Consider the following 22,702-nt stretch of genomic DNA (forward strand, 5'->3'; position numbering starts at 1 on the left):
TTTGTTTTTTTTATATATATATATATATATATATATATATATATATATATATATTTTTTTTTTTTTTTAAGTCACACTCTGTGTTTCAAATTAATAAAAATGCTAGCATTTTCTAATTATCTCAGTGTTAAAATTCTATCCAAAATGAAGTGATCTATTTAAATAAAACTAGAGAAGAGTTGAAGTTTAAAGATTAACCTTTGGCTCATCTCTTCGCACACCCATGCGGCCTCTCCTTGGTCTTCTTATCACTTTAGTTGTTCTGTAATCAGACTGGCTGTCCACTAGAGATCCCACTGAATACCGCAACTCAGCTGAGGTGTCTAGATGAGTTCTGGAAAAAAGGAAAAATATAAAATAATCCAATCTCAAATATTAAACTTACCAGGAAATTACTATCTGCTGTTTCACTAGCAATAAAGCAGAAGTCCTCAAGGAAATAAACCTCAAGAAAGAAAACTGATAAATTGTCATGACTCTGAGGCCTCTTTAGAGACTTATATCAGAAGCTGCAGTCTTAGGTCCATTCCTGAAAGTCAAGTGCATTTTCTTCTTTTAGAATATACAGTACTTATAACCTTTCTGTTTATTATCATTTTCAAATGCAGTAGTAAAATGAATCATAATAAGACTGATAATCAAAATCCATTAGGTTAAATTCTGGCAATTTAATTCGAGATCTTTTGTGTATATCACAATATATGCTATTGCTTACTGTGTTTGTTTTAAGTATTTCTGATAAATCTAGCTAAAAATGTCTAAAATTTGGGGGTCTCAGAACTTTTCCAATTTTAAAATGTTTGGAGAAATTTATTCACACATTGTCTATTTTTCACATTCTATTTTTCAGTTTAGAGAATCAACAAAATGCTTAAATTTAGATGGACCCAAAGCTTATGGTGTTAGTTTTATAAAAGAAAATAGGATATACTACCAAAAGTATTTTTTAAAAGTTTTTTGATAAGACATTGTTTCAAAAGGATGAAGAAAAATCTTTTCATAAGCACATTTCATTCTTAAATCTGTTTAAAGATGAAAGATTTAGAAAATTTTAGTTGGAAAGTATCATTACACTAGTTTTCAATAAACATGGTAATAAAGTACCCTATAATCAAAGTCCAGGCATATTACTTATATGTGGATTTATAGCAAATTCATTTTATTGTTACAATAATGATGATGATAATAACAGCGACATCATGCTGCCTTATAAAATGAAATAACAAATCCATCATCAGTAGGAAATACACTTAAAGCTGTTAGTTCTGTTGAATTTGAGGCTCCTGCTGATTGACTATACTCTCTTTTTAAGTTACCCTTGTGAACAAAGACAAGCACTTCCAAATATTATGTAACATTAAAAAGGGGAGGTGAGGTCTGGGTGTTTGCAACAACGGAAGACACTAACTTAAGAAAGTTCTTGTTTTGCCAATGGGATATTAAAACAAATGAACTGAAAAACTATCCCTCAAATAAGTGACAGCTATCATTTTTGTAGCAATATACTTGACACTTAATGAAGTAAACAGGTTTTATCATGGATAAGTTACATAAAATATCCAACAAGGCCATATTCATAAAGGACACAACTCTCTGTCTTTATCTGTTAGGCAGAGGCTCTAAGTTTCATGAAGAACAAAGATCAGAGTTTAGTTACCTTCCTATGTCCAGGAAGGCGTTCCTAGTATATAATAAGCACTTCATAAATATCTGGCAAGATGATAAATACATGAAATGATTTTAATACAAGCTTAAACTATCTTGCTCTGAACAGTCTGGGTTCCTTTTTCCTGTGGCTGCTTACCTTAATGTCCCTTTAGGTATCAGAGTGGAGTTTCTAACATTAGAACTCATCATTCTATGAGCATTGTTTTCTTGTTGATTTATCTCACAACTCCAGATAACTTATTTAAAAAAAAAAAAAAGCAAAACACAGATCTAATCATATCAATTTCCTGCTTAAAATTATTAAATGTCCTTAAAGAACCTCTAAAATTTGGACCTTTGCCACTTTCCAGTTTCATTTTAAGGTACTCTCTGCATAGCTTTTCATACAGCTATACTGGCTTTCTTTCAATTCCAGTAACTCACACTTTCTTTTTATTTCTTTGAACATGCTTTGTTTGTTTGTTTTTGTTTGTTTGTTTGTTTTCTCCTGAAAACAGTCTCAACACATGTGGTTAACAGTTTTAAGGTCTCAGTTTAAAAATATTATTGCCATCTACTATTCTAGCTCCTAGTATTCTTTTTATTATAACACTCCTCACACTCATCTCTCTTCTCTTTTTTCCAGTTCTCTGAGATAGTTCTCTAACAGGAGAAAACAGAGGCAATATTATCATGCTAGTTCAATTTCTAAATCATTCTAGGTGTTCAATATTTTGAAAGCTTTTGGAAGGGCTAAGTCACAAAATAGGTATCAGTTCATTTAAGCAATGAACCCTGTAGTTTCTCCTCCTGAATCTCCTGTTATTTAATCTCATTAAAGAACTCGCATAAATAAGCCAGGTAAGAATTTTTTTAGAGAAAACCTATTATCCATTGCTTGCTTTCTGGAGTGTCCTCTGTTGTCCTTTCCAATTACCCAGATTCTACCTTTTTTCAGAGTTGAGCCAAATCAAGCCCTTTCTAGTCACTCTGGAACTCATTTTACTTTCTTCTCAGATGAGATATTAAGAGACAAGAGTGGTCACTGATATTCACTCGCCTAGCTTATCTCTCCTCACCTCCCCACCTATTAGATCAAAACTTAGTAGACTGAGTTCTCACACACCTCCTATTTCCATTATTGTTTTTACAAAATTATTTGTCCTCAGAAGCATGGATGTTCTATAAATAATTGTTTAATAAACATTCAGTTATCCTGTAACTTATTGTAGGTTCTGTTTAGCTAGCTTACCTTAATTATTTCTATAATACTTTATACTTGTAATATGATTTACTATACATACTATACAAATAATATGATTTACTATAATGCTTACTTGTCTTATTTTATCTGCAAAGCAAGCCTGTGAGATAATCAGAAAAATATCATTTATGACTAGTTAGGTACAAATATGTATTTTTTAGAATGCTATTAAGGAAAACAGGTTTTCCAAAATCAAGCAGCTTGTAATTATCTGTCTGAGTCTTGGGAATGTGAATTGTCTTATTCTTGGTCTAGGGTTCCTTCCACTACAATCTGTTGATCAAAGAATAATTGTTCTATATAGGCCCAATCATCCTTCATTGTAGATAAATATCACATTGTTAGGCTGCCCATAACGACTCAGTGCAGTGATAGACTTTTAGACAACACTTTGAAACTCTGTATTTTGAGACCTAAGGTCAAACAAACAAGGAACTGACCATTTATTCTTATTCATATATATTTAATCTATTGATTCAATAATGTTTATTCTATGCATTGACTCCCTTGATATTTTATCAGTTCTTCTCCTTCTCCACCATCCTCGTTATAATAATCATAACTATGTGAACACATACCATTGAAATAATAATTTCAGTTCATATATAAAATCAGAATCTTAAAATTTGAAAATAAGAATGATTTTCTCAATTAGTGACTTACATATATAAAAGTTTCTTGGGTGTTTTTATGCCTGCCAAACTGTTTCTCATATTAAATTGAATATGGAAATACTTAAACTATTAAATATTGTTTTCCTTATTGAAAAGAGTTTAAGACACTTTAGGATTTTTTATTTGAATTTTATTTGAGCATCTGAATAATGCTTTACCAGATATTCATTTATTCATTCTATAATATATCTTGAGAGCATACTCTATGCAAAATAGTTTTTTAGGTGTTGAGATTATGGTAGTTATCAAAACAAATACAAACCCCTCCTCTGGTGGAGTTAACTTTCTAAAGATGAACATAACACCAAGAAAGACGGACTTTTTCTAAAAGCCTTTGGTAGTGGAAAGTTTCAAACAGCTGCTATTATTCTGTGTTGCCTAGTAAATACATGTTTAAATGAGTGAGTCCTTCTAGGATTTCTAAACAATTTTAAATAAAACATCTCAAACACAAAAGGAAATTATGTATGAATTATTAACATAGCTATCCATCTATCTATCAATCTATCTATCTATCTATCTATCATCTATCAAGTAAGTTGACATCCCTTGCTTATTTTTCTTAAGATGAGATAGTGAATCAAAGTAGATGAGTATGGCTAAATGTATTTGAAGTTTTTTTTTCGTTTTTTTTTTTTTTTTTTTTTTACCTGATTCATTTCTCTTTTCCTCTTTTTTTGCAATTACTTTACCGAAATAGGTAACTGCTAAGTGACCGTAATCAATAATATTTGTTTAGTCACAATAAGCATTGAACATATTTCTGCCTGTTTTTACACTGAACATATATAGAAAATTGTATGTTGAAATCAATTTCTGTATTGAATACATATAGAGAAAAGGGCTGACGCCTCTTCTTGCAATGAGATGCAATCTCTCTGTACACAGTTCAATTTCTTCATTTAAGAATCTTTTCATATATTTCTATCTATATAATGAAATGTAGAATACAAAAGGTAATTTAATTTTTTATTGATTACAGAAATAATTTCTAAATTAAAACTTATTTTGAAGTAAAACTGTAAATCAGTGAAGAGTCAAAACATGGTAATGACTAGTGAGCAATAGGAAGTACCGATTTATTTTAGTTGAGGACATATGAAACCATAAGGGAATTCATGTTGATGTTCAGTGAACTAGAGATAAGCTTTTAGTTTAATGTTACCTTGATATTGTGGGTTCAATTAAAGAGCCAGTTCTCATTTTCAGTTGGTCAAGTTCAGATCTCAGCTTTTCAATTTCTTCTGCTAATCTTTCCTAAAAAATCAAAACAGTGTTACTCCGATGCCAGTAATATCAGCAACCAATTATGATAAACCAGTCTTAATGGTTTTTTTAAAAGGAAAACTGAGGATATATTTTTATTAAAGGTCATTACACATAATAATAAAGCATGCCAAAATTTTCGCCTTGTAATAAAAAATGTGGATAGCAGAAATCAATAAAAAATTATCTACAATCCCTGGCATTCACTAATCCTGAATATTTGAAAATTCAAGGGAATATTAAAATTATGACCAGCTATGTAGATGTCACTTAAAAATGCAGAGTAGAAATCATATCTATTTTTGAAAATAAAGAAAATGTCTTTTTTATACAGTAAATGAAGAACTTCCAATATTCTACGAGGGTTAAAGGACATACGGGTGAAGGAAAAAGATGATTGGATTGAAAGAAAAAGGAAATTAAACTCTCTGGCTTTTACTCTGCATGAGATAGGCAACAATTGGAGGATTTTTTAAAAAATATGTATGTATGTATGCATGTATGTATGTATGTATTTATTTTAAGACAGGGCCTCACTCTGTCACTGAGGCTGGAGTGCACCTTAAAAAATGAAGTTAACAACTGATTAGCTTGATATTGGCACAATTACTTGCACTTAATGATAATTTTTTCAAATTGACATTATAGGTTCTGGTCTGTAAATTTATGAAGATAGGGGTTGTCTTAGAGCTTTATTTAACTGCTCATGTAAGCATTCAATTTGGTTTTAATGATTATAACTTTTATATTGTTATACAGGTCTAAACGTATCATTCTAGATTTTTTCTACTATTGTTTTTCCCCTCCCCAGTGGCTAGTGCTTGATATTTTACTTTACTCAAACTTCTTTTCTTACCACACTTTTTTTTTTTTTTTTTTTTTTTTTTTTTTTTTTTTTTTGTCAGTGTGGCCTTTGCAATGTTTCTCTTCTCTGTTCTTTTATTCTCACTTACCTCACTACCTTCCTACTCTAAGCCCTTTTATCTTTTTCCTGAATGATTTTTACCAGCTTCAGTCTCTTTCCTACTCATTTCTCTGCTAGACATATAATTTTAAAACACATGTACAATAAACTAACGCATTGCTTTAAAATGTTCAATAGTTTCTTATTGATTTGTAAATATCTTTGTTCATTATTTTCACAAAAGTGCAGTGAGTACCTCTTGTGTGTCAGGCACCTGAGATACAGTAGTGAGCTGAAAAATGTCTTGCCCTCTTGCAATTTAGAATTTATTAGAAAAGATGAACAATAAAGAAGCAGGAATACAGGAATACACAATGTTGTTAGGAAGGAGAAAATGGGAGTAATGGAAGGGTTTTTCAATAAAGTGATACTTGAGCAATGACCTAAATAAAGGAGAAATTAAAAAATGAGATTCTTAGGAAAAGGCATGGCAGATAAAAGCAACAGCATGTGCATATACCTCTTAGTGGAAATGGAGTAGAGGGTAGGGAGTCCAGTGTGGCTGGATTGGAGAGGTTAAATGGACAAGTAGAGAATACTTTTTAAAAGTATGATTGCAGCACTCAGGAAGGGTAGTCCTAAAAGAGGTTGTAAACCACTTCAAACTCTCTGGCTTTTACTCTGCATGAGATGAGCAACAATTGGAGGATTAAAAAAAAAAAATCTGTCATTTATTTATTCATTTAAAGACAGGGTCTCACTTTGTTACCTAAACTGGAGTGCAGTTTTGTGAACACAGCTCATTGCAGCCTTGAACTCCCGGGCTCAAGTAATCCTCTAGCCTCAGCCTTCCAAGTAGTTAGGAGGACTACAGGTGTGCACCACTGCACCTGGGTAATTTGTTTTTATTTTTTATTTTTGTAAAGATGGGTTCTTGCCATGTTTCCTGGATTTTCTAGCAGAGAAGTGGTATGATCACTCTAATGGCTGTGAAATAGATTGTCAAGTTAAATTGCGAGGTAGCAAAGAGAAAATTTTTAGGCAAGAGAGTAATGGCTTGGACAAGATTGGTGTTAGGGTAAGACTGGCTATATTTTGGCTACATTGTGAGAGCAGAACTAAGAGGATTTGATATTGGACTAGATGAGGGACATGAAATAAACATAGGTGTCAAGACTGAGTCCAAGTTTTTTAGCCTGAGTAACTGAAAGAAAGAAATTGTAATTAAGATTGACTGAGAAGACTGCTGGTATGTTAGGTTAGGTGGTGGTGGTGTTCGATGTGTGGGAGTGGGGTGAGAATAGATTGGCATGTTACATTTGAGGTACATAGGTGTCCAAATGGAGATATTGAGTTGGCACTAGAATATAAAAACTCTCTCAGGGAAGAGGACCCAGTAGGTAATCTAAATTTGAATGTGTTCAACTTACAGATGGTGTTTAAATACAGGAGATCAGATGAGGTCACTAAGGGCGAATCAGAGAGAAGAAAGGATAGCTACCTAGAAACTTTAAATTTTAGAGATAAAGATGGAAAGGGAAACACTGAGAAAGAGGTTGAGCCTACAGAGGGTTTTGCTGATAATGGACTGTGAGTACAGTTAGTTCAGTGGAAATTTGAGGAATTATAGAAGATGTGGCCAGATTAGTGAATGTGCCCATCTAAATGGGATGATAGTTCAGAAATGAGGTATGACCTGGGATTTACTCTCTGTGGAGATTGACATAAGCAAGGATGCAAAGCATGATATGATTAGTACTCTTGGTTGCATAGGCAGATTGTTGGAGTTACAAGACTTCGGTAGGTGGTGGGGGAGTGGGTTCTGGGGATATTGCCAAGAGCACACAGAGCTTTGGATAACATAACACGCATAACAACATCTAGTCCAAAATTCACAATCTGCTCAAAAACTACTTCTTTAAATACATACCAGTCACAGTAAAGTTCTGATGATTCATCAAATCAACCATCTTGATTTTCTTTGTTGCAGAGGATTCATCCTCTACCTAGAATCTTCTACCTTTATTAAGATCATATATGTCTTTAAGAAGCTACTAGAAATGTAATCTCCTCTGTGTTGCCATTGTGTACTACCTCAGAAAGACTCAGATACTATCTTCTAGGTCCCACATAACATTGTTCTAAAGACCTATCTTTCAGGAGATTGTGGACACCTTGACTATAGAATTAAATAGTTATTTTTAATTGCATCATAATATGCAGCATCCAGTAGGGTTAAATGTATAATTGTACTCTTTCATCTATTCTTCATCTTTTCCAATACCTTCTATATCCCATACTATCCCTTCCTCCCTCCCTCCCTCCCTCCCTTCCTTCCTTCCCTCCTTCCCTCCTTCTCTCCTTCCCTCCTCCCTTCCCTTCCCTCCCTTCCCTCCCTTCCTTCTTCCCCCCTCCCTTCTTTTCTTCATTCCCCTTTTCCCTTCCTTCTCTCTCTCCATTTCTTCTATCTTTTCTCAACACACAGTTATAGATCACTTCTTAAGTTAGCAATCCTAGCTTCTTTAACAAAATAAGATAAAATTGCTAACAATAACGTTACAGGTTAATAAGAAAAATACATATTAGCAACTACCATTAAAATTTCACAATCTGCCCTTAGTTTCCTCTTCTACCACATACCCTACAACAGTAATAATTGATTTCAGACAAATAGTTGTACCTATTATTTAAAATGTCACACTCATTACCATCCCCTCCCCCCACCAAGCACCTGTGATCATGCCACATGCACTATGTTTGAAAGCCTTGCGTCAGAGTCCTACTTTCCCTTAAATCTTCAGTCAAGTCCCTCCTTCCTGAAGTCTTCTTCACAGCAGCAATATATTATGGTCTTTCCTACCTGTAGCTCTTACTGTCTACTTCACTAATTTGGCACTTGGCATCTGCTACTCTGCATCTCCACTGGTTTGTAAAGGCTGTGTTCTCTCTCCTCAATTGGAATTTTTTAGCTACTTTGGAACTAGGATTATGCTCAGACATATATAACTTAGCATAATTCCTATATATAATAGTATTTAATAAATTTCTGCTGAAAGACTATCTAAAACTAGGCATAAATTAGTGCATATATTTTAATTCTATTTATATAAGGCATAAAGCAAGATAAAACCATTTTTTAATGTTATAAGTCAAGATAGTGATTATCCTTTAATGGAAGAGTATGAGTATAGACTAATCTGGGGGGAGTTTCTGGAATGCAAATTTTTGGTGAATGTGGGTTGCAAAGATTCATCAAGCTCTCCCTCTATGTACACTCTTGTGCAGGTATAATAAAAATGTTAAAATTGTTTTACAAAGATAGTATGCTAAAATTATTTTTTCAAATTTATTTTACAACAAAATATTCATCAGTGGAATGGAAAATAAAATAGAAAATGGGCCAAAACGTAAGTTTCCATTATACCTTATCATGTAAAGACTCTTCAAGATTCTTTCTGAAAGTTTCTGATTCTTGAATTAAAACATTCTAAAAAAAGAAAATAGCAGAAATAATTAATAAATTAAACATAAAATACTTAAATATATATTGATTAATATTCTATCACTCAAGAATCCTCTTAGATTTGTTCCTTAGTACACGTATTTCATGGAAATCAAACTTTGATGAAATTTTCAAACATGAGACCTTCACATTTAAAAAAATACGTAATTTAAATGGGAAATGTTATTTTGTAACACTTGAATGAACAAATGAAATAAACGTTGCTTTTTAAGCTATTTCTGTTTGCCTTTTCTCAGACCACATTTTAAATTGGAAACTACTGGTTATTCTTCAAATAAGAAAAGTGAGCAACAAGCTAAATCTTAGAGGTGTTATAAAGAATTCAGAAGAACTCACTTCTATTATCTGAAGAAAGAAGAAATCAGGAAATCATATTCTTAAAAATTTCACTTTCTGGACATTTACTGCAATGTGGAATTAACAATTTATAATGATACTTAAATCATTAGAGAAATAACAAATTCTAGCTACTCATAAACCTAATATTACATGTCACAAAGTCATGTGGAAATAATTTGGCATCATCGATACTTAAAATAAACCTTGTCAGAAAATTATTTTTGTTGTTAAAAATTATTTATTTTTCGCCGGGCACGGTGGCTCACGCCTGTAATCCCAGCACTTTGGGAGGCCGAGACGGGCGGATCTCGAGGTCAGGAGATCGAGACCATCCTGGCTAACACGGTGAAACCCCGTCTCTACTAAAAAAATACAAAAAACTAGCCGGGCGAGGTGGCGGGTGCCTGTAGTCCCAGCTACTCAGGAGGCTGAGGCAGGAGAACCGCGTGAACCCGGAGGCGGAGCTTGTAGTGAGCTGAGATCCGGCCACTGCACTCCAGCCTGGGCGACAGAGCCAGACTCCGTCTCAAAAAAAAAAAAAAAAAGAAAAGAAAAAAATCATTTGTTTTTCTACAAAACACACAAGTACTATAAGGCATTATTTAAAATAATGTATTCTTTTCATATTTATAGAGTAAAATTAAACTAAGAGTGTAGTAATTCCACAGTGGCCACGTATTTGAAGTTGTATGAGAGGAAGTCATGTCTTATAACTTTCTAATGGGTAAATTAATCAAAGTACTTTAACTTTTCGTCAAAACATTTTCACTATTTTGGTTTATTTTATGCACTAATGGAAAATGTCTAGCTAAAATAGTGATTGGCATTCAATCTAAATTTCCAAAATGATATGATCATCTGGGTTTTATACCCTACCTTAATTTATGCTCTGGAATTGGTAACCAGCTCTCATAACTCTTGCTGGTCTGGTAGCTGCCAACTATCAATGAGACATATGTAACTGTAAATTACATTGCAGACTGTAGAGAAGCACTATTTCTGAAATAATGCAGCTGAAAATACTGGGTTCCTAAACCCTCTACTGGGATTGATACTAGTTCTTCTGATTATATAAACTCACTTACATTTTGACTTTTAGACTGGTGTGTAGATATCAGTCACTTGACACATGAATATTTCAAATCACCTCCCCCCACCAAAAAGTATTGACTTGTGTCTCATCACTGTTTTATTTTGCATACCAGGCAGAGGATAAACAAAATATTTTCATCATAAAAGCACAGCATATTTTACTACATTTGCCTCATATGAACATGCCAATATAAAATATTTATATATCATGCAACTTTTATATTCATCCTAAATTTGATCTTATACTTTTTAAAATAAAAAATACGCATTTCTTTCTAAGAATGTATCAGGCATTTTAAAAAACTAAGTAAATGGATCATCTGACTATTACAATAATTGCAGCTGTATATAAAACAAACATGATCATAAGAGCATTGCAAAATATTCATGTGATTTTACCCTTCTATCATTTTACCTTTTCTTCTAGAGCAGCCATTCTTTCCTTTAAGTGTAGTTGTAGGCGTTCATTGGATTCAGTCAGAAGTCTATCAACAGTATCCGATAATCTCTTGTTATGCTCCTCATTCATTTTCTCTCTTTGCCTAGCCTTACATTTTAAAAAATGACATAAAATCCATTCAAAATTGTTTGAGATTATTTTATAGCATTGCTAGTTTTAAATTGAATTTAATTTTAGATCTGTTTTGGTTAAAGTGGTGGAAACTTTTCTTCAAAGTCTACAGGTCATATTTGTAAGTTTTAAATACAACCCATACTCAATTAAAGGCTTTCTTCTTATATGCAGAATATGAATTCATAAACCAATGATTGGGGGGTAATAGTTCTTAATATACATACTCTTTGAAGTTCTTGATTTTCTCTTCAAGTTGACCCTCTAGATGTCTCATACGTTCTTCAATATTTCCATGTCTCTCTTCAGCCTGTTAAGAAATATGAAGAATGCACCTGAAATGTAAGATTTGGTTAACACTTTTCCTCTAAATAAATTGAAATAAAATGTAAAGCAAGCTACTACCAACTGCAAACATAGTTTTAAAAAATAAACTTTCTTCAAACAGGCAGCTGAACAGCATTGCTTGAAATGTGTCAGCTACAAAGGCCTGTTACATCCAAGCATCAGCAAAACACTGGAGTTATTTATGAGCAATGAAATCAGCCAAATGTAACATGCAGACTGTGCATGGTTTGAACACAAACCTGCCATTGTCCAATCTTAAGCTCCTGAAGCACTGAACTGCACAGATGGTTGATTATCAATAAATAAAAGTAACATAATTTTATAAATGAAAAGAAAACTTAGATGGATTCTATTTAGCAATAGAAAGTAAAGTCCAGTAGGACTACCTTCCTACGTATGGAGATCATTTCTTGTAGTTTAGCTTCCATAACATATTGATAATCATCAGATGAGGTAGAAGAGGTTGGATCAGACTAACAAGTCAAGGAAAAGGAGAGGGACAAAATTGAAAATCAGAACTAAAGACACTGACACTGAACAGAACATAGCACAGAATGCTTAAAAGAAAAGTGTGACAGCAAATTTAATACTTTAATAGACAGAATTTTATGTAGAAAGAACTACATTGATATTTGGTGAACAAGATGCAGTTGATGGTTTTAAATAAAAAATAATATACTAAAATAAAAGCTATCAACCTAAGATATGAAAGGTTAGTGATGGCTGGCAATGGAAGACTACTACAGAATGAATAAAGCAACTCTGAAAGAGTTATATAATAATTGGAATTATGGGAAACCAAACACCAGAATATGTCTCTGATAGACTGTTAAAAGTTTATATTTGGATTTCTTTGTCTATATTACTTGAAAATGATGGAAACAGTAGTATCACAATGTTGAGGAATATGCTAGATAATGACTCAGATGTAATTAATTTGGAACAAAATTTATTCTAAACCTTGCTCTGTAGAAATAATATAAAAAAACTAACCCGGGGTTATTGTGAGTAGTCCCGAGTTCAAGCAAGATTGAGCTTCCTCAGCAACAGGAAAACTTATGAAATGATTTCTGGTCTCTGAATGCACACTATGGTCATTGTAGACCATATGGCCTAGTCTCAGATACTTGATCTCAGATATTGGTCTAATGGTCTACTCTCAGATATTGATCTAGAATTTAATGGCCTACTCTCAGATAGGTTTAATTAGAAATTTTAAATGAAAATGATTGAAAGTCCTCGAATTATCCAGTGACAATAATGCTGTGAGAACAAGAAATCTTGTTTGTGACTCTCCTAAATGACACTAGGGGCCAATTCCAAACTGTTTCTCCACTGATTTGTTGCTGTAGAAACAAAATAGTGCCTAAAGTGAATAGGCGGCACAGTTTCCTTGTAAGCTCATGTTTGCCCAATGCCAAGGTTAGATACATGTCTTGGAAGTGACTGTCAGGTTACCACAGGTGCAGAGTGTTCAACACATGTGACATTGTTGATAGCAAAATTGTTAGTATGTTATGCAAGGATTACATATGAAGTTACACCAACATTTTAATCATTGCAAGTTAAAGAATTATTACATCTAAAGGACTCTATGTCAGGACCACAAATTTTAACTCCAGAGCACATTCTATCACATTTTATAAGTTCATTCTAAAACAGTGAAACTCACTTTATGCCAACATAGAACTATATATAAATATGTCATGCAGTAACTGAAAAGAAATAGTAACCTATTCATTTGATTCAGATGCATATGTACTATTTTATGCAATAAATTCAAATTTAATCTATGAAAGCAAACATTTAACATTTCAATTCTGGTGTGCTTATGCAAACTATGATTCAACATTTACATTTTGTAAGGTTTTCCTTCCGATATTCTTATTTTATAAATGTGGAAGATAATAAAGACATAACAAATAACCAATTTATTTCTTCCAGGTCATCCTCAAATTTCCAATTTAGAAGCTACACAGAGTTACCTTGGTCCCCAAAAGCCATAACATTTTATAATATTATTTAAAATTTAGAGTTATATTAAGAATACAGTAAGTGGATAAAAATGTTGTTGAAATTATATAATCTAAATTCATAAAGGTATCTGTGATCTTTCAAAATTACATTTTAACATGCAGTTATTGGTGTTTAAATTAATTAGATGACTGACTAAGACCCCTGAGACATGAATATTTCAACTGCCAAAACTGTGTCTTTAAAAATACAAGTTTTTAGAGGTCTTTAAAACTTCTAGTTCTTTCTGTTTACTTATTAAAAACACATAAAACTTAAAACACACACACACACACACACACACACACACAAACACCAAAATTTTGAAAATTCACTTCAGAGATAAAATAAGAATTTGGTCCTGTTTAAATTATTGTTACTGCTGATACATTTTATTGGTACTAGAAATAAATAAAATACCTCATTCAAGATGAATTATGTCCTTGCTAAAGGAATATGCATTTTAATTAAAAAGTAGATATAATAAATCATAAGACTGGGAGCCAAAAGTAATCTTTATTGGTTAATTATGTAAAAACTCACCAAATCAAAAGTTTTAGTTGCATCCATAACCATTAATCAACAATTCTGACTTTCTAAAGCTATAAATAAGCTTCGCCTATACATGCGTGCGCACACACACACACACACACACACACATACATCAGAAGGAGAAAAATAGTTTATCAATCAAAGAATGCATTCAGACATCCCTTCTAAATAATATATACTGGGACCAATTTTCAACCAACACTACTGATTTTCAGTCTATGTGAAAACTACAGTTTCAGCAATTGTTGTAAATACAAAGATCACACAGAAACAGTCTGCTATTTTTTATACTCCTTGGTGAAAACTGTTTATCTTGGTTTCACTCCTTAATATGATATAGGAAAATTTAAAATATACTACATTTTCAAGATGAACTACAGGCAGAAATGGTTTTGAGAAGCACATGAACAAACTCAGAAAGGGAGAAGAAATTAAATTTAAAGAGAAAGACCTAGAAAAAAAGAAAAGTGATAGTAAAGTAGGAAAAAAGTATATTGGTGAAATAAAATGTCTGAGGGGTTATTAAGAATATTATTTAAAATATAGGAGGAGGAACCCATGTTTAAGCTAAGAAGAAATATTTTTACTTTAGTGAGCAGTCAAAAGGTTAACAAACAGAAGAAGACTGTGATGATCCATAATAGGGAAATATCTGAAACAAATTGAAATAGAAAAAACAACAGGTATAAAGATAGACCCTAAAGGTCATGAGAACAGAGTACAAGAAAAAGTACAAGGCTGTTGAAATCAAAAAAACTTGGTAGAAGAAATGAAAGGGTGATCCTCAAATGTTAAAAAAAAAAATACAGGCAAAAGGAATGTGTTCAGGATAAAATCTCAGTACTTAAGGAGCTTTCGTAATGAATAAAATACGGTAATAATACAAAAAGTGTATATTAGAAATATGTTGTTGACACAGCACCAGTCAGAAAAGAAAGTGACAAAAAGGAGAGTGAATTAGAGCATTTGAAGACTTTTTGGAAGAATTCCAATTTTCTGAAAAATGAAATCAAAGAGGTTCAGAGACAGTGGAATTTTGGTAGTATATTAGGGAGGAGAAAGCTGAGGGGAGCTATTTTTTGTGCCCAAGGTAATATTTTATATATATATATATATATNTTTTCTTCAAAGTCTACAGGTCATATTTGTAAGTTTTAAATACAACCCATACTCAATTAAAGGCTTTCTTCTTATATGCAGAATATGAATTCATAAACCAATGATTGGGGGGTAATAGTTCTTAATATACATACTCTTTGAAGTTCTTGATTTTTCTCTTCAAGTTGACCCTCTAGATGTCTCATACGTTCTTCAATATTTCCATGTCTCTCTTCAGCCTGTTAAGAAATATGAAGAATGCACCTGAAATGTAAGATTTGGTTAACACTTTTCCTCTAAATAAATTGAAATAAAATGTAAAGCAAGCTACTACCAACTGCAAACATAGTTTTTAAAAAATAAACTTTCTTCAAACAGGCAGCTGAACAGCATTGCTTGAAATGTGTCAGCTACAAAGGCCTGTTACATCCAAGCATCAGCAAAACACTGGAGTTATTTATGAGCAATGAAATCAGCCAAATGTAACATGCAGACTGTGCATGGTTTGAACACAAACCTGCCATTGTCCAATCTTAAGCTCCTGAAGCACTGAACTGCACAGATGGTTGATTATCAATAAATAAAAGTAACATAATTTTTATAAATGAAAAGAAAAACTTAGATGGATTCTATTTAGCAATAGAAAGTAAAGTCCAGTAGGACTACCTTCCTACGTATGGAGATCATTTCTTGTAGTTTAGCTTCCATAACATATTGATAATCATCAGATGAGGTAGAAGAGGTTGGATCAGACTAACAAGTCAAGGAAAAGGAGAGGGACAAAATTGAAAAATCAGAACTAAAGACACTGACACTGAACAGAACATAGCACAGAATGCTTAAAAGAAAAGTGTGACAGCAAATTTAATACTTTAATAGACAGAATTTTATGTAGAAAGAACTACATTGATATTTGGTGAACAAGATGCAGTTGATGGTTTTAAATAAAAAATAATATACTAAAATAAAAAGCTATCAACCTAAGATATGAAAGGTTAGTGATGGCTGGCAATGGAAGACTACTACAGAATGAATAAAGCAACTCTGAAAGAGTTATATAATAATTGGAATTATGGGAAACCAAACACCAGAATATGTCTCTGATAGACTGTTAAAAGTTTATATTTGGATTTCTTTGTCTATATTACTTGAAAATGATGGAAACAGTAGTATCACAATGTTGAGGAATATGCTAGATAATGACTCAGATGTAATTAATTTGGAACAAAAATTTATTCTAAACCTTGCTCTGTAGAAATAATATAAAAAAACTAACCCGGGGGTTATTGTGAGTAGTCCCGAGTTCAAGCAAGATTGAGCTTCCTCAGCAACAGGAAAACTTATGAAATGATTTCTGGTCTCTGAATGCACACTATGGTCATTGTAGACCATATGGCCTAGTCTCAGATACTTGATCTCAGATATTGGTCTAATGGTCTACTCTCAGATATTGATCTAGAATTTAATGGCCTACTCTCAGATAGGTTTAATTAGAAATTTTAAATGAAAATGATTGAAAGTCCTCGAATTATCCAGTGACAATAATGCTGTGAGAACAAGAAATCTTGTTTGTGACTCTCCTAAATGACACTAGGGGCCAATTCCAAACTGTTTCTCCACTGATTTGTTGCTGTAGAAACAAAATAGTGCCTAAAGTGAATAGGCGGCACAGTTTCCTTGTAAGCTCATGTTTGCCCAATGCCAAGGTTAGATACATGTCTTGGAAGTGACTGTCAGGTTACCACAGGTGCAGAGTGTTCAACACATGTGACATTGTTGATAGCAAAATTGTTAGTATGTTATGCAAGGATTACATATGAAGTTACACCAACATTTTAATCATTGCAAGTTAAAGAATTATTACATCTAAAGGACTCTATGTCAGGACCACAAATTTTAACTCCAGAGCACATTCTATCACATTTTATAAGTTCATTCTAAAACAGTGAAACTCACTTTATGCCAACATAGAACTATATATAAATATGTCATGCAGTAACTGAAAAGAAATAGTAACCTATTCATTTGATTCAGATGCATATGTACTATTTTATGCAATAAATTCAAATTTAATCTATGAAAGCAAACATTTAACATTTCAATTCTGGTGTGCTTATGCAAACTATGATTCAACATTTACATTTTGTAAGGTTTTCCTTCCGATATTCTTATTTTATAAATGTGGAAGATAATAAAGACATAACAAATAACCAATTTATTTCTTCCAGGTCATCCTCAAATTTCCAATTTAGAAGCTACACAGAGTTACCTTGGTCCCCAAAAGCCATAACATTTTTATAATATTATTTAAAATTTAGAGTTATATTAAGAATACAGTAAGTGGATAAAAATGTTGTTGAAATTATATAATCTAAATTCATAAAGGTATCTGTGATCTTTCAAAATTACATTTTAACATGCAGTTATTGGTGTTTAAATTAATTAGATGACTGACTAAGACCCCTGAGACATGAATATTTCAACTGCCAAAACTGTGTCTTTAAAAATACAAGTTTTTAGAGGTCTTTAAAACTTCTAGTTCTTTCTGTTTACTTATTAAAAACACATAAAACTTAAAACACACACACACACACACACACACACACACAAACACCAAAATTTTGAAAATTCACTTCAGAGATAAAATAAGAATTTGGTCCTGTTTAAATTATTGTTACTGCTGATACATTTTATTGGTACTAGAAATAAATAAAATACCTCATTCAAGATGAATTATGTCCTTGCTAAAGGAATATGCATTTTAATTAAAAGTAGATATAATAAATCATAAGACTGGGAGCCAAAAGTAATCTTTATTGGTTAATTATGTAAAACTCACCAAATCAAAAGTTTTAGTTGCATCCATAACCATTAATCAACAATTCTGACTTTCTAAAGCTATAAATAAGCTTCGCCTATACATGCGTGCGCACACACACACACACACACACACATACATCAGAAGGAGAAAAATAGTTTATCAATCAAAGAATGCATTCAGACATCCCTTCTAAATAATATATACTGGGACCAATTTTCAACCAACACTACTGATTTTCAGTCTATGTGAAAACTACAGTTTCAGCAATTGTTGTAAATACAAAGATCACACAGAAACAGTCTGCTATTTTTTATACTCCTTGGTGAAAACTGTTTATCTTGGTTTCACTCCTTAATATGATATAGGAAAATTTAAAATATACTACATTTTCAAGATGAACTACAGGCAGAAATGGTTTTGAGAAGCACATGAACAAACTCAGAAAGGGAGAAGAAATTAAATTTAAAGAGAAAGACCTAGAAAAAAAGAAAAGTGATAGTAAAGTAGGAAAAAAGTATATTGGTGAAATAAAATGTCTGAGGGGTTATTAAGAATATTATTTAAAATATAGGAGGAGGAACCCATGTTTAAGCTAAGAAGAAATATTTTACTTTAGTGAGCAGTCAAAAGGTTAACAAACAGAAGAAGACTGTGATGATCCATAATAGGGAAATATCTGAAACAAATTGAAATAGAAAAAACAACAGGTATAAAGATAGACCCTAAAGGTCATGAGAACAGAGTACAAGAAAAGTACAAGGCTGTTGAAATCAAAAAAACTTGGTAGAAGAAATGAAAGGGTGATCCTCAAATGTTAAAAAAAAAAATACAGGCAAAAGGAATGTGTTCAGGATAAAATCTCAGTACTTAAGGAGCTTTCGTAATGAATAAAATACGGTAATAATACAAAAGTGTATATTAGAAATATGTTGTTGACACAGCACCAGTCAGAAAAGAAAGTGACAAAAGGAGAGTGAATTAGAGCATTTGAAGACTTTTGGAAGAATTCCAATTTTCTGAAAATGAAATCAAAGAGGTTCAGAGACAGTGGAATTTTGGTAGTATATTAGGGAGGAGAAAGCTGAGGGGAGCTATTTTTTGTGCCCAAGGTAATATTTTATATATATATATATATATGTGTATATATATATACACACAAATTTAACAGAATAGACAAGATAAAAGCAAAGAATATAACGCACCTAATTCCAGTTATTTTACATATTCTAAATCAATAATTTTGGTAATATTTAATACAGTATTTTATGTCAAATATTGCATTTTAAATTGTTTTTATTCTCAGTCTATCAAAGGTTAATGTGGGGCAGTGATTTTCTGAATTGTAAATGGGGGGAAAATTGCAGACTTTCTTGTGTTTTAGTCAGGATAATATTGATCATTATTTTAAGCTACAACTTTACAAAGGTTATTTTTTGTGTTCAGTCACTCATCTAACCCCCCAAAACAGTGCGATTGAAAAAGATAACTCTTTTTGAAAGTCCTTTATGTTCTTTAGATGAAAGGGCTAAGTATGCATATCTTAGTCTGTTACAGTCATTTAAGATCTGTGTTTGCAGGAAAAAATGAAATAATACCAACATATTTAAATATTTTTTTCAAATTAAATGATACATTTATGTTTATCTTAGAAATCACACATTCCTGAAATTGCCACAGTAGTTTACTGGCATGGTTTGTGACTACAGAACGATCCAAATTATAATCCCATCTTAATCAGTTTTAGCAAACTAGTTACTCCAACACTCTGTAAACGAGCAACTGTTTCAACGCTCTCTAATCCTGCTCTACTTTGTCAAAGGTTTGCCTTTCATTACCTGGTTAACTATCCTATTTTAACCAACAGGAAGATCAGTCTACTGTTCATTTTTAATTAATTTCTTTTTTAGAAAATCATGCGTGTGTGTCTACTTCATTGCTGCATCAATTATTTTGAGTAAATCCTAATCCCGTAATTTTAAACTTGAAGTCCAAATACTTAGCAAATATTAATGATTGTGTTAAAATATAAATTGTGTGATTATTTTTGAATTCATATCAAATGTCAAACATGCTTTTAGTGACTAAATGAGCTTTTATATAATTTGTGACATGTATATACACTTTGAAATAATACTATTTCCATTTGACTGTCAGAGGTCAGAATAGTCCTTTTTAACATTATAATGCTTGTAAAATTCAAAAATATTCAGATAGTTGCAGAATCTACCAGCCATATTATACAGAAAATTTTGAACATTATTCAGAGTATTATTGATTTTAATTATCAGAGGAAATTACAACCGTAAAACCGCTTTCTGACTATTTAATTGTTTAGACCTCAGACTTTTATAAGTCTAACTTCCCACTTCTAACAAGTTTTATACTGTAGTTGGGGAGGAATCAAAAAGTTATGATATCTTCTATACTTCTAATAGTAATTGATGTGAAGCCTGTTAAATTGTTATGTCTCATATAGATAACATTATCGTTTTTGTTTGTCTCCAGGATTATTCTTACACAAATATTACCATGGAAAAGTAACTATAACAATGACATGAAATTTTACTTGTTTTGTTAATGTTTAAATAGGCAGGGGGATCATCACATTTGTATAACAATTATTCCTGCTGGCATAAATATATATGACAAAAAAAAAACTGACCTAATAACAGACAAATATAATAAAGATTAAATAAACTTAATTTTCATAAAGCCTATAGAAAATCTTTTTACATTTCATTTTGATTGCTAGTCCTTTCTACAAACATATCTAGGTTGACCAATTGTTCTAGTGCAGTACCTTGGTTAGGGCTGCAATTCTCTGAGCCAGTTCAGCCTCTACTTCAGGCAAGGTTTCAGCCTTTCTCATGGTCTGCTGCAACTTTTGTTCAGCTAGCTCAAGACGTTCTTGTAACTGTCTGTTTTTCTCTTCCATCTGAAATGGGAATGGGAGCAGAGACACTTAAAGAGTCAGAGTTTGGATAGCAAACATCAGTCGCCGGGGGCTTTGCACTTCAGCCATGATTTTAGATTTCAAATCAGTCACTACCACACCTAAATGTGCAAAGTGTTGATTGTTGTCTTGTTTTCATATATTGCTTATCCATTTCCTTCATAAATTTAAGTACATTAAAACAATGAAAAAGTTCTTACCACTGGCAGCAAAAAGGAAAGAAATTACTCATGAGTATAAATTTTAACAAAGGGAATATAGCTCAGTACTAAGACATCAGATATACCACCATAGCAAAATATTGAAAATCATGGTATTTAGACTGGAGTGGGAGAGGTACTGTAGCATGATGATCCAGGCTCTGGAGATAAGGTTGGCAAACATTTTCAGTAACAGGTCAGATAGTAAAAATTTTAGGCCTCATGTACCATATGGCCTCAATCCCAAATACTCAACTGTATTGTAGCACAAAAACAGTCATAGACAATGATTAAATGATTGGGCATGGCTGTGTTCCAATAAGACTTTATCAACAAGAGAAGGCAACCAACCAGGTTTGGCCCACAGCTATAGTTTGCCTGTTTCTGCTCTAGAGCCCAAAAAACTTAGGATTCCATTATTGGCTCTGGTGTTTAGTAGATGTATGATCTGGGAAAGTGTGACTGTCTCTGAACTGTAAGGTCTTCAGTATAATAACTCTGCCTACTTCATAGGTGGTGGTTAGAATTAAGTGAGGTAATACATGAAAACTGTTTAGCACAATTTCTGGCTCATGCCTATATGAAAAGTAAGTCATAGTGATTACTTATATTATTATTCAGATAAATAATTTATCTTTCTAGAAAGGAAATTTCACACTGAAAATCATATTTGTTTTACCAGAGAATTTTAAATTTTAGAGAATGATTACTCAAACATCTGTCAAGAAGTACCCTATTTTATTTACTCCCTGTTTTGCGAGAATGATGAGAACGCATGGACCAGAAAAAAACCAAGACAGAGATACTGAACCTGCCGTAGGATAGCTTCTTTATTTGCTAACTCATTTTCTAGTTTATCATTCATGTCATGTATGGAGGTAGATTCTCTCTGAGCACTGAGGTAACGCTTTTCAAGGGTTGTAATTCTTTCTTCCATATCTTCCTTTTGTGCCATGGCCTACAATTAAAATAATTTTAAAAAAGCAAGTCAGATTCTCAGATTGTTTAATTATTGTCTTGTTAAATAAAAAAGAAACATAAAAACTATTGCATTCTTGAAATAAATACTCATTCCTTTCTTTTCACTGAAGGAATGCAAGATTTCAGGTGACTTTTCCCAACTTAGTTGTCAGAATTATTTTTGTGTCTTTGGTTAACCAAAGGCGTTTTGCTGTCTAAGAATACAGTGGAGCAGCTTTTGAAGCTGTCTACTGTAGAATTGGCACTCTTGTAAGAGAAGTGGCAGATAAATTAGTTCATTATGCAGTAAAATTAATCACAATTATGAGTAGAGCTGCAAATCATAAAATTGTTAAAATGGTGGCTACAGTTCTAAATTGTAAAGCAATCTTCAAATAGATAACAAATACCATCTGTATTCTTACCTTTATGTTAAGAAAGAGGAACTCTGTGGTTAAAAGAACAGGCCACAAAAAA

The 22,702-nt window shown here is 32.3% G+C and overlaps 1 protein-coding gene across 13 annotated transcripts in view; it reads right to left on the reverse strand.

Annotated features, from left to right (window-relative positions):
- PPFIA2 (PPFI scaffold protein A2) overlaps positions 1–22,702 on the reverse strand; it is a 545,760-nt gene that overhangs the window by 113,317 nt on the left and 409,741 nt on the right. For all 13 annotated transcript variants that reach the window (XM_017870464.1, XM_017870457.1, XM_017870456.1 and 10 more), the window contains 7 exons: positions 22,077–22,223; positions 20,913–21,047; positions 15,447–15,530; positions 11,125–11,256; positions 9,180–9,242; positions 4,751–4,842; positions 199–334 (listed from right to left, as the gene is read on the reverse strand). In XM_017870464.1, coding sequence (XP_017725953.1) covers positions 199–334; positions 4,751–4,842; positions 9,180–9,242; positions 11,125–11,256; positions 15,447–15,530; positions 20,913–21,047; positions 22,077–22,223 — 789 coding nt within the window. The remainder of the gene's footprint in view (positions 1–198; positions 335–4,750; positions 4,843–9,179; positions 9,243–11,124; positions 11,257–15,446; positions 15,531–20,912; positions 21,048–22,076; positions 22,224–22,702) is intronic.

The sequence above is a fragment of the Rhinopithecus bieti genome, unplaced genomic scaffold (assembly GCF_001698545.2).
Source record: "Rhinopithecus bieti isolate Rb0 unplaced genomic scaffold, ASM169854v2 scaffold_5387, whole genome shotgun sequence".
In the NCBI taxonomy this organism is placed as follows: Eukaryota; Metazoa; Chordata; class Mammalia; order Primates; family Cercopithecidae; genus Rhinopithecus; species Rhinopithecus bieti.